The 15,169-nt window shown below is 45.8% G+C and overlaps 2 protein-coding genes across 6 annotated transcripts in view; both read left to right on the top strand.

Moving 5' to 3' along the window:
- Window positions 3,078-8,030, top strand: TMEM136 (transmembrane protein 136). 2 transcript variants are annotated; one of them, XM_005689555.3, is made up of 3 exons: window positions 3,091-3,160; window positions 5,178-5,377; window positions 7,098-8,030. In XM_005689555.3, exons 2-3 carry the CDS (start codon window positions 5,179-5,181, stop codon window positions 7,634-7,636), a joined length of 738 nt encoding a protein of 245 aa, XP_005689612.1. In that variant the 5' UTR covers window positions 3,091-3,160; window position 5,178; the 3' UTR covers window positions 7,637-8,030. The 2 variants fall into 2 exon arrangements, with proteins under 2 accessions (XP_013825023.1, XP_005689612.1); XM_013969569.2 differs by lacking the exon at window positions 5,178-5,377 and having other exon boundaries at window positions 3,078-3,160.
- ARHGEF12 (Rho guanine nucleotide exchange factor 12) overlaps window positions 3,120-15,169 on the top strand; it is a 174,474-nt gene continuing 162,424 nt past the window's right edge. The window contains exon 1 of one of the 4 annotated variants that reach the window (XM_018059650.1): window positions 3,120-3,160. Coding sequence is in view for 2 of the 4 variants with exons in the window: in XM_018059647.1 (XP_017915136.1) it covers window positions 14,763-14,794 (32 nt within the window). In the remaining 2 variants the exon portion in view is untranslated. Of the gene's footprint in view, window positions 3,161-13,344; window positions 13,363-14,440; window positions 14,795-15,169 lie in introns of those variants that run through there. The other 3 variants (XM_018059649.1, XM_018059647.1, XM_005689556.3) reach the window with 3 other exon arrangements.

Here is a 15,169-nt window from a genome sequence, read left to right as displayed (position 1 = left end):
TCCTCCAATAATTGTATTTTGTTCTATACCTCTCAATATCGTACAATGATAATCTTTGATAATTAAAAAAAATAGTAATAGATAAGCTAAAAAAACCAAAGAATCCTGTCCTGGGCCCCCAGACTGCTGGCTCAGTGCCCCTTCCCACTGTGTACTCTGCTTCCCCGGGCTACATTCATGGACTATGTTTGCTGACTCTTCTGTTTCCCTGATGGACTGTGGGGAGCTCCTTGTAGCTGTCTGTCTTTTTCTCTGTATCCTCATGACTAGTACTGTGACAAGGACGCAATAGGCAATTCAGGTTTTCAAAACTTGAATTCTTTCTTTTAACCTCTAAACAACTTCTAATAGGAGCTGTGAATGAAGAACACATAGTACCATCTTGGAGGAGACTCTAGGGGAGGGGAGGCAGCCTACCTTTGTGGTTAAGAGTATGACATCCAATGCCATATTGCCTGGGTTCATTACCCAGATCTGCCTCCTACTAATCATGTCACTTTGGGCAATTTCCTTCAGTGCTCTGTGACTCAGTTTCTCACCTGCAAAAATGGGGATAACAACAATATCCATCTCCAAGAGTTGTTGTGAGAATTAATGACTTAATATGTATATATATGTAAAGTGCCTGGAACAATGCTTGATTAATGTGTTATCTGTTATTATTGTGATTATTATGGTTATGATTGTTATTGTTAGTAAAATAAATTGATGGAGAGCTTCCTGTTCCCTGAACAGGCCAGAACTTTCCTGGGGAAAACTTTCCATGGTTGACAACCCTGTGATTTGGTGGAACAAGGATTGTGGCCAAAGATACACGAATTAATAAAACTTAATCCCAGGTAATGGAGTTTGAGCCTGGAATCCCAGCCACCCCAGGATAAAGGTCCAATATAGGCTCAACTGGAAGAACTAGCACTTTCCCTCACACCCTCAGCCATTAGACTCCTGAAGCCTTTAATTAATATTCTGTTCTTTCCTGAGAAATGGTGGCAGCAAGAAGATAACTCCAGATTCAGATACTAGAAGATCTGTAACAAAAACAGGAAAAAGTTGAGATATGCATACCATCTATTCATTTGGTGAAATGGATCTCTCCTCGTTTTCTTTCTTCAAGCTATTATTGTTACTTATCTGGTCCATTCCAATCCACTTGTGACAGGTTGTCTTCTCCAATTCATTTTATATTGATTTTCATTGTGTATCTATATAGCAGTGATTCTGAACTTTGCTTGCACAGATAGTGGAATTATCTGGGAAACTTAAAAAAAAATTGACACACAGATTCTGATTTACTTTGCCTGGGATGTGGCCCAAGGAAATGGGACTTTCAAAAACTCCTCAGGTGAGTCTGTTGTACTGTCATGGTTGAGATCCGCTGCCTGAATGCACACACAGATCACTGGGGCCTTTGTTAAAAATGCAGATTTGATTCAGTAGATCCAGGGTTAGGGTCTGAGAATCTGTGTTTTTAACAAACTCTCAGGTAATGCAGATTGGAGTAGCAAGGACTTGAGAACATGAGAAAGTTATTCCCTTGCCAAAAATCATCATAGGTTTCCTGTTATCTGCATAATATGCCTCAGCCTGGCATCCTAGGCTAGCATCAGTAATGAAAGGTTCTCTAACATCAGTGCCTCCTAAATATGACTAAACATCTGAGTGATCTATGAGCAGGTTTTAATAGACATAGATTCCTGAACCTCATGCTAAGCCTATTAAAGCACAACCTTTAAGGTGCAGCCTGAACAAAGGGTGTTTTGAAAACACTTCCCAAGTGACCTAGAGGGGCATTCAGATTTAGGAGTGCCAGTATGCTTCCAATATACATTTGCAGGCTCACTTCTCATTCATTCAAGCAGCAAACATTTATTGCACCTGCCTTTGTACCAGGTAGAGGTACCAGGGAAACAAAAATGAAAAGAGTGTGATCCTGATTCTTAAGGGGCCGGCAAAACAAATGACCCAAACTATTTACTATTCCCCAAACATGGCCTAAAGGCTCACCCTTCTGCTCAAGGTCTTCTCTTCTTAAGAATATCTGGGCCCCTCGGCATCCTATCATTGCCTGTCTTGATCAACCACCCCAGATGCCCTCTTTTTAAAAATTAATTAATGAATTTGGCTGTACTGGGTCTTGGTTGTAACATTCATGATCTTTAGTTGTGGCATGTGGGATCTAGTTCCCTGACCAAGGACTGAACCAAGGCCCCTGCATTGAGAGCATGGAGTCTTAACCAATAGGGAAGCCCCTTAGATGCCCTCTTTACCCCATTTGCATCTCCACAGTTTCATTTAGCTATCTCTTCAAACTCACTTTCATTGGTCTCAAAGCAGATTCAGAGAGGAGAGAGGATTAACCCAAAGTAAGGTAACAACAACAATAATTAACATTTATATAACAACTTCCATGCGCCAGCCATTCTATAAGCACTTTACACATGTCAAGTGTGTAAAATTCTTGCAATAGCCCAATAAGACAACTATTATTATTACTATCCCCATTCTGTGGATGAGAAAACAGAGGCACAGAATAGTTAAGCAACTTGTTCAAAGATACACAGTCAGTAACCAAGCGGGATTTACTCTTAAAGCCTTATTCTCCACTGCCAAGGTAGTGAGAGGGCTGACCTGAGAAGGCATAGATAACTTCTAATTTTCAGGCCTGAGCACTTTCCTGGAAATTAGTTATTTGTGTGCCTGTTTAACTTAAACGCAAAAGTGAAATCCCCCACAGAGCCTAGTAGGGGGGTAAGCACTTAGTAGGTGCTCTCCAACTGGTTATGGGATGGGCCGTCACATCGTGGGGGCAGGGGATGGATAAGTGTTCTAACAGACAACAAACAAGTAAGCAAGGACAACAGTCTGCAGGTCTCACGTCACTATTAGGTCACCATCACCCCTCACACCCCCGCCCCTCGCCTCCCCAGGCCTGCGTGACGAAGAGGGGATCCTCCCGCCCGCTTTCTGAACAGTCCCGGGTCCAGCTCTGGCTGTGCGCTCCGTCCTCCCAGCCAGCAGGTGCCCCCAGACCCCCGGCTCCTCCTCTGCCGCCGACAGAGCCTGGTCCTCCCTCCCTCTTTCCGCTGCTTCCTGCTCCCGGGGATCCCGGTCCTGAGCTCTGGGGCCGAGGCGCCCGAGGCTTTCCGGGGCGCTGGACCAGGTAACTGCGCGGGGCGAACCGCCCGGCTTCGGCGGCCAGCTTGGGCTCCGGACGTGGGTGGCCTGGCATGCCTGGCCCGCTGAGGGGGGCGAGGGTGGGAGAAGGAAGCCGGCAGATGGCCTGGCCTGGCCTCTGAGGGGGAGAGGGCCTCCCTCTGCCTTTGGGCGCCGACGGGCTACCGGCATAACGGTCCGGCTCAGGTGCGCCGCAGCCGGGTGTGGCCGCAGCGCAGGGGAGGCACGTCCAGGGGAGATGCGCTCGCCGTGCCTGCCAGTCGCCGAGGTTGCCGCTGGCTCCAGCCACGCCTGCTCCGAGGCCCGGAGCCAGGTGGGCCCGCCCAGCGCTCCTCCTCCCGAATCTGGCCCTGGACAGGGAGGAGCGAGGACTGGAGCCTTGGAATTCTGAGTTGAAACGGCCATCGGCTTCTAAATACCCTGCCATCCTTTCCCCCAAGAGTGAAAAGCCCAAACGCGGAGATGGAGTGACATTCTCAAGGTCACAGCGTTGTATCTGCCATTTACGAATGTCTATTCTTTTATTTGTTTGTAAATGGGCTACTGTTCCCTCTGTTCTGCCAGGGAATTAGGATTCAGGGAAGAAGACTCTAAAAATACTAATCGGCATAACCAAAAGAGCTGATCCGTATTACTCTGGCTGGTGACCCTGGCCTTTAAAAGGAAGTGAGAGAGGAGGTTCTTTTCACTCGGGGTCCTTTGTACTTCTGGCTCTTGCTCGGAAAATTGGCCTGGAAGTTTTACAAAATTCTCTCAGAACTCCTTGTCAGAACTGGGCTGGATTATAGAGTTTTATCGGTCATTTTTCCCTCTGCTTTCTCTCTTTTTAACTGAAGCTCCAGAGGTGAAAGTGATTGGTCCACACACTCACAGCTATTTAGGGGCAGAAATAGAATTGGAACTCAGGTCAGTGGTTGACACCTGCTGTTTTCTTGAGTAGAAATCTGGTTTCAGATGAAAGCTGTACTGCACTTGACCTTCATAAAGCCCTCTTGGGATAGCATTCTTGGGAGTGGCTTGTGTACTGATGTGTATTGGTCCACAGATACTATTTCACTTGTCAGAATAGGGTTAAGCAGCCAGTGTAGCCATGCAGAAAATTCCTGCTGAGATGAGACAGATATCTGAATTTTTTTTTAACTTTTTAATTTGTACTTTCAGTAGAGGGGCTAATGAATATTAATAAGGACATCTTGGTTATTTTCAGATTTTGGTCCTGTCTGACTCTATTGACTCCATTATTTTCATTCCTGTCCTGGTATATTTATCACTAGTAAGAATGTCAAAATGTAGCTTTCTGACTTTGTTTCATTTTTAACTAATTTCCTTAAAGATATTTTTATATATTAACAGAAACTCCCCACTTGTACTTCAAAATCCTGCTTCCCCCTTGGCCAGTTTTTGAGTTGAATTACAAAACTGAATAGAACTAGCTTCTTTTTCTTTCCTTTCAAAATATCTAAGTCTTTGTTTAGTTCTGTCTTCAGGTTTACCTCATTTTGGTTTTGACTGGTAAACCCATAATTCAAACCCAAACTTCAGTTGAGTTTAGTATCAGTTTAAAACCACATTAAACTCTCATGTGTCATATGACTTCTAGCAGAGAACACAAGTGGTGGCGGTGTTTTTCCGTGAGAGCTTCTTATTGGGATTTTTGAAGTATGAACACATCTAATACGTGCATTGTATTACTTGTGTCTCATAGTCCAAGGTCAGTCATCACTGGGAGATTATTGACATTTACTCATCATTACGACATGTTATATTAGCCTGCTTTTCGGTTTACTGTTTTGACCAGTTATCTCTAAGGAACACGCCATCAGAATTACAGCCACACTTCAGTGGAAGATTCTTGGCAATGTAGATAAGGAAAAAGTATTTCTGTGAAGGTAATATTTTTGTACTGTCTTACAGTAGAAATGAAGACGTATACTCAATGTGACCCGATGCTGTTTTCTTAGGGTGCATTCTTTGTTTTTCTGGTTTTGGTCTTTTTGTCATAGGATGGCCTTAGCTCTGTGTCTGCAGGCACTGTGCAGCCTGGGGGGCTGGCTTTCGCTCTACGTTTCTTTCTGTCGCCTGAATAAGCACCGAAGCTATGAGTGGAACTGCCGGCTGGTTACGTTCGCCCACGGAATCCTCTCAATAGGTCTCTCAGCTTATATTGGCTTCATTGACGGCCCTTGGCCTTTTACCCACCCAGGTATGTGGGAGACATTAGAGAATTTTCCCTTAGGAATTTATGATTTGGAGGCAGTCCTAGAAGGATGGGAGTTTTCCACAGAATTTGTATAATGCTGAAGAATATTGAAGAATAATTACTATTATAATGTGCTTTGGGAGTCTTCATTCATCTTCTTGTTGATTCTGATATTGTATGCATCACCTTTTGTTCTACTTTTCATAACTCTATTTTTTAAAACAATTTTAGTTGCTTTTTACAATTTAATTGATCAAAATGTATAAATTATAAAAGCAATATCAACATTTTCTACCACCATCCCCAGACAGACAGACAATAATGGACTGTATAATGCAAACTTTTTGGTAACCTGCAACTTTTACTTGATTGTATATTCAAAGGACATCATCTTTCCATGTCTATGTATATAGATCTTCCTTATCCTTGTCAGTTATTATATAATATTGTGTTGTATGCATTTGCTATCCTTTATTTAACCAATGCCTCATTATTTGGGGTAGCTGCATTAATTTTTAAGCTGCCAGATGTGTTCCTAAATGTTCCTTATAATACAAAACCTGTCTCCCCTTGAATTAGTTTGCTGGGGTTTATTATAGACTGGGTCGCTTAAATGACAAAGATTGATTTTCTTGCAATTCTGGAGGCTAGAAGTCCAAGATCAAGTTGGCACGTTTGATTTCTTCTAAGGCTTCCCCTCCTTTGTGTGCAGACAGCTGCCTTCTTGCTGTCTCACATGGTCTTTTGTGCCTAGTGTCCTCATTTTGCAAGAACACCACCCTAATGACTCTATTTTAATTACCTCTTCAAAGGTCCTATCTCCAAATATAGTCATATTTTGAGGTACTGGGGTTCAGCCCTTCAACATATGAATTTTGTGAGGATGTAGTTCAATCTGTACATTCCCTAGAATATGATTTTTTAAAAAATTCCTTAGATTCTTTTTCTAATTTCCTTATATTCCCATATTGAGTTTCTGAATTTCCTCCTCAAACTATCAAACTGATAGGAAGCAATGCTTAAGCTTTATGTTTTACATGAAGGTTGTTAATGGATTCAAACATGTCAGGTCCTTGCACCCTATGTTCTTGCATATGGGAACATACTAACTTTGGGGGTTCTCTCCAGAGTCCACTTTCAAAACAAGTTAGGGCCACCAGTGTCCAATAATCTAACCCATTAAGCTAAGAAATTAATGTGACATTTGGGACAGAGTAACATTTCCGTTATGGTTTATTATAGGAAATTGAATATTGTCCCTTTGCTATATAGTAGGATCTTGTTCTTTGTTCATTCCCATATATGATAGTTTGCATTTGTTAGTGGGATAGAATAACTGAATCTGGAAGCAGACTTTTAGCTAGTTAAAAAAAAAAAAGGAAGAAAGAGACTGTGTAGTATTTTAATGGAAAGAACAAAATAACTCAATTTTATGCTGCTACACAGAGGACACTGGATCATTGCTGGTGTTCGAATCACTCACTGAGATCTGATGCATCAGAACAGCATGTCCTGGGGCCTGTAACATTGGTTTGATAGAGACCAGAGTTTTAGATTTTAGTCTTTTTTTTTTTTTTTTTTGGTTGCCTCTAAAAAGCATGTGCCTGCCATTGCTTTTGTTTTCAGTGATTCCAAAAGGTTTGAGAAAGAGCAACACAGGATCCCTGTGTAAGGCAGCACAATTCCTAGCCACTCAATTTGCTTCTGTCTTGGTTTATTTCAGGCTCACCCAATACACCTCTCCAAGTGCACGTTCTGTGTCTCACCCTGGGCTACTTCATCTTCGACTTGGGCTGGTGCATCTACTTCCGGTCTGAGGGGCCTCTGATGCTGGCTCACCACACACTGAGTATTTTGGGCATCATCGTGGCCCTGGTGCTTGGAGAGTCGGGCACAGAGGTCAATGCGGTCCTCTTCGGAAGCGAGATTACCAACCCCCTGCTACAGATGCGCTGGTTTCTTCGTGAAACAGGCCGTTACCATAGTTTCACTGGAGACGTGGTGGACTTCCTCTTTGTGGCCCTGTTCACTGGGGTGAGGATTGGTGTAGGAGCCTGCCTCCTCTTCTGTGAAATGGTCTCACCCACGCCCAAGTGGTTTGTGAAGGTCGGGGGAGTGGCAATGTATGTGGTGTCTTGGTGTTTCATGTTTAGCATCTGGCGCTTTGCATGGAGGAAAAGCATCAAGAAGTACCACACCTGGAGAAGCAGGTGGAGTGAGGAGCGGCAGCTCAGACTTAATGGACATCTCAAGACACACTAGCCAAGGCTTGCTCTGGACAATGGATTAGGTTCAGTCAGCCACGGGAACCAGGTTGGATATATGGCTGCTACGGAATCATGCTTCTTACAAACTTAGATCACAACAAAGGGCTAAATTTATTGATTGGTTTGAAAGCCAGTCTTGGAGCAGAACATATTCCAGTATTAAAACGCTGACTTCTGCAGCAGCACAGCTGTGGAAAGTGCAACTACCAGCAGTAGTTGCGAGTAAGTCAGAGCTGTGAGATGAATGTGCTGCATTCCTTGTAGGTTGTGGTGACCCTGGCTCTTCTGTCCCTGGGAGGCTTGATGACCAGACAGCTTAGAAAGGAACTCAAAAAACATTAGTGCAGTTTCTTCTGTATTCCTTTGAATAAACACATGTTTCTTCCTGGTTTCTGTGTAGCAGCTTAAAGAAATGCACCCCATTTACTATAAAGTGGGGACTTTCAGGAAGTAACTTGGATCAGGAAATTGAGAGCAGGATGGGGGGTGAAAACATGACAGTGGTGGGGGGCTACTTCCTGAGCCTCCCTATACCATATACTTGGTATATACCATATAGGGCTCCCTGTACTTGGGGGTCCCCAAGTACATACCTTTAGGCATGATGCTTCACTAGGAAGACTCACGGGACACAGCACTTTGTTTTACTTAGAGCTTTGATTTATTACAGCAAAAGGATACAATGAAAACTCAGCAAAAGGAAAAGGCACCCGGAGCAGAGTACAGGGGAAACCAGCCCAAGCTTCGAGAGCCCTCTCCCAGTGGGATCATGTAGGATGTGCTAATTCCTCTAGCAATGATCTGTTCAAAGTATGTATGAAATGTCTAGAAGAAAGCTTGTTAGAGACTCGGTATCCAAGGTTTCAGATGGGGGCTGGTGCCATAGGCAGTCTTTCCATGGTGTGAAAAAGTCCGCCTTTTCCTGACTCCCAGAAGGAAAGGAGGTTTTCGTCATGAACCACATTGTTTGTGCAGTTTAGAGTCAGTGAGCCAGTCTCATCAGTTCATGTGGGAACCTTCCTGACGAAATCTAAGTCCCCGGATGCTGGCCAAGGGCCAACCTTGCAGACAGCCCTTTCCAGGCCTGCTCTATTAACTCTTTTCTGCACAAAAACCATAGAGCTAGAGCTTCGGATGAGAGATGAATGAGGTGTGGGCAGATTTACCGAGTCCTGTTGTACGGGTTCTGCCCTACCAGGAAAACTATGCCAGTTCTCAGGGCTTTTGTGCATTAATCTCCTAGGCATGAGAGGTTGTGACTGAATTCCGTAGGGATTTACCATGTAGATTCCACTGGGCTTGAGATGCCAGTTCAGGTTTCAGCTCTGCTATACATACTACAAACCAGAACCAAAGACCAAATGTCCTAGCCTCAGGGTGATGGGACTGTTTTTTTTTTTTTTTTTCCATTTCAGATACATTCCCTGTTCATCTTGTTACTACTTTTTCTCTGGAAAAGGTGCCACTCTCTCTGGACAGTATATTATGAAAAAGCCAATGTTAGGAGGAAAAAAATATTTCTTAGTCAGTAGTCTCTCATCTTACCTAGGAAAAGCAAGAACACAAGTGTAGTAAAAGGGCTTAGTAAAGTCGCTCAGTCGTGTCCGACTCTTTGCGACCCCATGGACTGTAGCCCACCAGGCTCCTCCCTCCATGGGATTCTCCAGGCAAGAGTACTGGAGTGGGTTGCCATTTCCTTCTCCAAGTAAAAGGGCTTAGGAAGTGAGAATTCTTAGGTTCTTTGAACTAATTTGGCTACTCACCTGCCAGATCCTTTGGGCAGGTCACTTGTTTACTCTTTGCCTCTGTTTGAACCCTACTGTCAATAAACAAAATACTCCACTGCATATTTCATAGAGACATTAGGTGGCTTTTCATTAATGAAGGTCTTTAATGTAGGGTTTTTACGGGAAAAAAGGGAAGTTTTATTTATTTATTTGTTTGTTTTTTATTTATTTAGTCAATTGTGTTGTTGAGACCACATAGTGGCGACCACGTAGCTCAGCTGATGAGCAAGAGTCTGGGGCTGTTGAAGTCAGGGCTGGAGGTCGGTAGGAAGTGTCAGCCCATTGGATGGGCACTCGTAATCCTAGCGTAATGAGTGGTTCTTGAAAATGGACATCATTGTCCAGGCATGAGTGGTTGGAACAGCATGAAGTCATCATTGCTCTGGGAAAAGACAGCTTTAAAGGCATGTTAACTATGGGTCTTTTAAAATGACTGTCATTTGGTTAAGGAGATTTGCTGGACATGAGAATAATCTGACAGTAGCATCCCCAACTCCTTTTTTTCTATGACCCACATCCCTGAAATGCTGGTTAGCTTCTTTCCAATAAGATTGTGGTCAAAGTAGGATGCTAGGGAATGCTGATTTTAGCAAAAGCCTAGTTAAAAAAGCATGGCTTGGCACCAAAAAAAAAAAAAAAAAAAAAAGGAAGAAAAAAGCCGTCTCTTGAATTTTGGCACAGTGCAACCTGTCCCATACCAGAAGAATGAACAGACTTAATCTGGTACCAATTCTTTTCTCCTTACGCCTCAGAAGTGAAGGGATTGTAGACCTTGCTCTTTTAGGGGAATGTACTTAGATTTCTTGAATTTCAAGAAACCTAACTAATGATAAGAGGAGGAGAATCCCTCATTTCAGCTTTTTCTTGATGTTGTAGCTGATAACTCTGAAGGCAACTTGCTGAGACAAAACTGTGAAATGAAGGTGACTCAGCAGTTAAGATGCTGAGTTTGTCCATGACAGGTACTGAAGGGCTAATTAACATGTGGTATGGTCAGACACATGAAGTACTCATTTGCATTCAGATTACTATGTAATAATTATTAACACTGCTCAAGAAGAATTTATATTTCAATAAGATTTATACTAAATTTTATAAAAATAAACAACTTTTTATCAACCCAGGGTCTGCTTTATGTCTTTCTTGTGGTTCTGCCAAGAAGCTTTTTTAAAAAAAAAAGGCTTTGGCCGGCAGAAAGGTTGAACCATATTTATACTTACTGGTAAAATACTTCTTAGCTGCTCTTATCCACCATTCTTAATAGTGTTTATTTTTTGAGGCAACAATCTACATACAGAAAGCAGTTTGCCAAAAGGAGGAGGAAGAACTTAATTTCTTATTTTGCCACCAGTTTTAGTTGTTGTTCAGTCACTCAGTCGTGTCTGACTCTTTGCAACTCCATGAACTGCAGCATGCCAGGCTTCCTTGTCCTTTACCGTCTCCTGGAGCTTGTTCAAACTCATATTCATTGAGTCAGTGATGCCATCCAACCATCTCGTCCTCTATTGTCTCCTTCTCCTCCTACCTTCAATCTTCAAAAGCATCAGAATCTTTTCCAATGAGTCAGTTCTTCGAAGCAGGGGCCCAAAGTATCAGAGCTTCAGTTTCAGCATCAGTCCTTCCAGTGAATATTCAGAATTGATTTCCTTTATGATTGACTGGTTTGACCTCCTTGCAGTCCAAGGGACTCTCAAGAATCTTCTTGGACACCACAGTTCAAAAGCATCAAATCTTTGGTGCTCAGCCTTCTTTATGTTTGGCCTATTTGAGTAGTTGCCTTGAAAATGATGATGTCCAGTTGGGTCCATGAAGACAGGGCCTTCTGCTTTTTTCAGACTCTGCTTCCAAAGACTGGAACAGTGTTAGACACACAGTAGGTGCTCATTGTGTGCTTGGTCATGTCCAACTCTTTGCAGCCCCAGGGACTGTAGGCCACCAGGCTCCTTTGTCCACTGGATTACCTAGGTAAGAATACTGGAGTGCCATTTCCTCCTCTAGGGGGATCTTCCCAACCCAGGGATCAAACCCAAGTTTCTTACATCCCCTGCATTGGCAGGCGGTACTTTACCACTAGAGCCACTTGCGAAGCCAGATGCTCAATAAGCAGCTTGAAAGAATGGATGAGGGCCTGGATAACCCCCCATTGGAAAACCTCAAAGAGCATGCACAGTGAATAGGTGTCATCAATGTCATTTTTCTAGGTAAAGGACTAATGTCCCTGTGGAGTGTGTTCTGCCTAAATTGGTGTAACTATTGTGAAGGTATTCTATATACAGACTCTAGAATAGCCTAGAGCTACCAACAGCTGTAAAGAGGCTCTCTGGCCTTTTTTTTTTTTTTTTTTTTTACCATGAGAGCTTTGTGCGTGAATATATTTTCATTATGAAAAAAAAAAAAAAGAGCCCTGGAGTGAATAATCACTGGCTTAATTAAATCCTTTGCTTACCATCTTCCGAAGCTTTCCCACAGCAAATGGCCTCTTTGCTCACAGCTAGAACTTTGGGTCTGTTTAAGTTTGGAAAGATCTTGAAAGCAGCCTGCCAAGAGGTTTTGTATGCAAGGAAGAGAAGGTGAATTAGGAAACTTTCCCAGTTTGTGTTATTCCTGAAGCTCGTGGAGTGAGGCATTCTTGAAGGGAAGAAGGAAACTCATTTTCAAAATGCATGATTTGATGAGTCATTGGGTCCAATTAATTTGATACCTACGCTGTGAAATTGTTGGAATAGGGCAAAAAAAGATATTTAGCACGTCTAAAAGTTTGCGGATAAGGTTTGAATTTTGGTCATTGTATACAGACTGATGAAGCTCTTTCCAGTTATCTATGGAAAATTGCGCAGTTTAATGAAGAGTTTTCAGGACAGAATTATCATGCTAGGGTACACCAGCAGGTGGCAATGTGTCCTGGTCTGATCATTAGGAAAGTGGCTTGGAACCCTATTCTGCTTCTATTCTTTCCCAAAATAAACATTACAAAATTAGTTGGCTGTGCCCTGGACTTAAAAAAAAAAAAAATCGAGCAATAAAGAGTCATCTTTGGCCTCTGTTTATCTTTATCTTTTTTTTTTTTTAAACCCAGTTCTAACGTCAGCCTTAGCTCATGCATCTATTCAGGGATAATGATCCTTTCATGCACTGTTGCGGACTGACTTAGAAACAGCATTGTTAAGAGGTAATTGTTTCCTTTCTCTACATCCACTGTTTATTAGATTTGCTTTGCCTCTTGATTTCCACAAAAAAAGGTTAAAGACCCTTACCTACCAATACAGGTTTGAACCCGAAAGTCTGATAATGGTTGTATGAAGAGACAGCCACTTCAGATGTTTGCAGGCGGAATGGAAGAAATATATTGTACATGGAACTTGAATAGCTTGAATCCTGAGTTACGCAACCATAAAACTGGATGGGTGTCTAAACCTACTACCTAGTAGGAAAAAAACATATATATTTGGGAACTCTTCAAAGAGAACTGTAATGTAACAGGATAAATAAACTGCCCCCCCCTCCCCCAGCTCCCATTTCTTTCCACAGCAAGCTTGTTAAGCCGCTGTGGAAAGCACCATGCTTGCTCAATCTGGCAGATAACACATTTTATTTTGCCAAGGCAGAAGCAGCCTAAAAGCAACCTTATACGAAGAAATCCTGGCTCCAGTTCCCAAACTGTCTCCCCATTCCTATACACTTCCATCCTCCAACCCTCCGCCGGCAGCCAAGACTTTTTGCGCGGCAGCCCCTGCCCTGGGCCGAGGCCAGCAGGTGCCCCAGGTGAGCGGCCAAGGCCAAAACCTCTCTCTGCTGGGGTCTGATTCACCAGAGAGCAGCGGGGTCCGGGCAGCCGGACCTGAGTTTGCTTCCATTCGCCAAAAACAGTCTGTGCGTGTTATCAGAAAAGAACAAGTATGCTCCCTTAAGGAATACAAGTTTCTAGGACAAGGGGGTGAGTAATTTCCAAAGAGCCTCCTCTCTCATCCTCAACTCTTCGGGACTGGGGGCGTTCTCTCTGGGGGAAAGCCGAGTTAGGGCAAGCTAGACCCCAAAGTAGCAACCTCCGGCATTCGTGGGCTCCCTGGGACAACCTTAGGTTGGCGCGTGGGACTCTCAGGGTCGCACGGTGCCCACCTCCTTCTGCCCCCGCAGAACTACTTTTTCGCTCTCCCCCCACAAGATTCCGGCGGAGGCGTCCGCGCGGGGGCGGCGCGCACCCGCGGCCGGTGAGCGGAGGCGGCGCGCGGGGTGGCGAGAGCTGGGGGCTGGGGCCGCCCCGCGCGCCGCGGAGGGATCCCGGGTGAGGCGGCTTCCCGAAGTCAGAGGGGAGGAGGCCAAAAAAAGTCGGCGGGGGAGGGGAAGGGCGAGCGCTCGCGCTGGATGCGGCAGGGGCCGGGAAGGCAGAACCGGAACCGGAACCCGCGCGCGCGCCTGCGGTTGTCGCGCGGCCCCCTCCACCGCCGGCGGCCTCCTCCGCCCGCCGCGCGCGCTCCCGCGAGAGCCCCAGGACCCGGCGAGCCGGCCCTGCGTTCCGAGTCGCCGCGGTCGCCGCCGGCCTCCCGGGCCAGTGCGTCCAGGCCGGGTCAGACGGGAACCTCCCGCCCCTCGCGGGAACCGCCGCCTACCGGCGCGTCGGGGAGGAGCCACCGCCGCCGCCGCCGCCGCCGCCTTCGCCGACCGCGGAAGAGCCCGGGCCTCCGAGGGATGGGGAGCAGCCCGCGGGGCTGAGAGACCAGGTTCCTGTCACCTCCGGCTGCGGGACCTCCTCCCCCGGCGCTCGTGCTCGTCCCGGCATCCGGAGCCTGGTGGGGGGCGGCGAGGACGACGAGAGGGGTCCCCCGGCCCGGGGCCATGGAGCCGCGCGCGGCTGACGCGGGGCGGCCCGAGACGCGGCCGAGACCGCGGCCACGAGCGGCCGGCAGCCCCAGATAGAAAGCAGAAGCCAGCGGGCCCCGGCTCGGCGGCGGGGATTTGCAGGCCCCCGAGACCCCGACGAGGAGCCCATCCTGCCCCGGACGGACTCCTGAGGTCCGTTCCCCGCGCGGCTCGCCGACTTCCCTCCGTGACGAAGTTTTCTCCGGCGCTTTCCCAAGGATCGCTCCCTAGGTTTAGACCTCCCCTTCTGGCGGACTTGCTCGGTTTGTTTGGGGAGATAACTTGCTTCGCTCCCACCCGCATCCCCTCTCCTTGACCCCTGCCAGTCGGACGTTCTAGATGACTGAATGGAGTTTTGAGTTGGACTCTGGTGTCCCCTACGGAGTCGGGCCTGATCCCGGAGCGCTGGGGGTGGGGTGGAGGTGTTACTGTAAAATGCAAGTTGGATAAAAGGAGGACCTCTCGCCAAGGGCCCCAATGAGTGGCACACAGTCTACTATCACCGACAGGTTGGTATGAAGCTCCCCCCTGCGCTTAGCCTCCCTGGATGGGGCCCGACCTAACAGGAGAGTCAGGATTGCCGATTGCCTTTGCCCAGTGAAGTTGACAGGCATCCGACGGAGGGTTGTTTCCGAGCTCTGCAGTTAGTCTGGGGTTGCTGCCAAGTTACCCGGTTGATTGAATTTGGAAATGTATTTTTTTTTTTTTTTTTCTGGAGAGAAACTTTTCCAGAGTGTCGGAGGAAGGGTAGGTAAAGCCACGATTGTGTTTTTCTGTCCGTAGTGGGTATTAGGATTCATTACTGATCTTGGAAGCAGAGGAAGGTCATTTTGGGTGAAGGTCAGCGCCAGAGGTCGGCTGGGGTATTGGTCCCTCATAAGTTT

Source organism: Capra hircus, chromosome 15 (genome assembly GCF_001704415.2).
Source record: "Capra hircus breed San Clemente chromosome 15, ASM170441v1, whole genome shotgun sequence".
NCBI lineage: Eukaryota > Metazoa > Chordata > Mammalia > Artiodactyla > Bovidae > Capra > Capra hircus.
The sequence above is the reverse complement of the archived record's forward strand: the minus strand, read 5'-3'. Positions and strand labels throughout refer to the sequence as shown.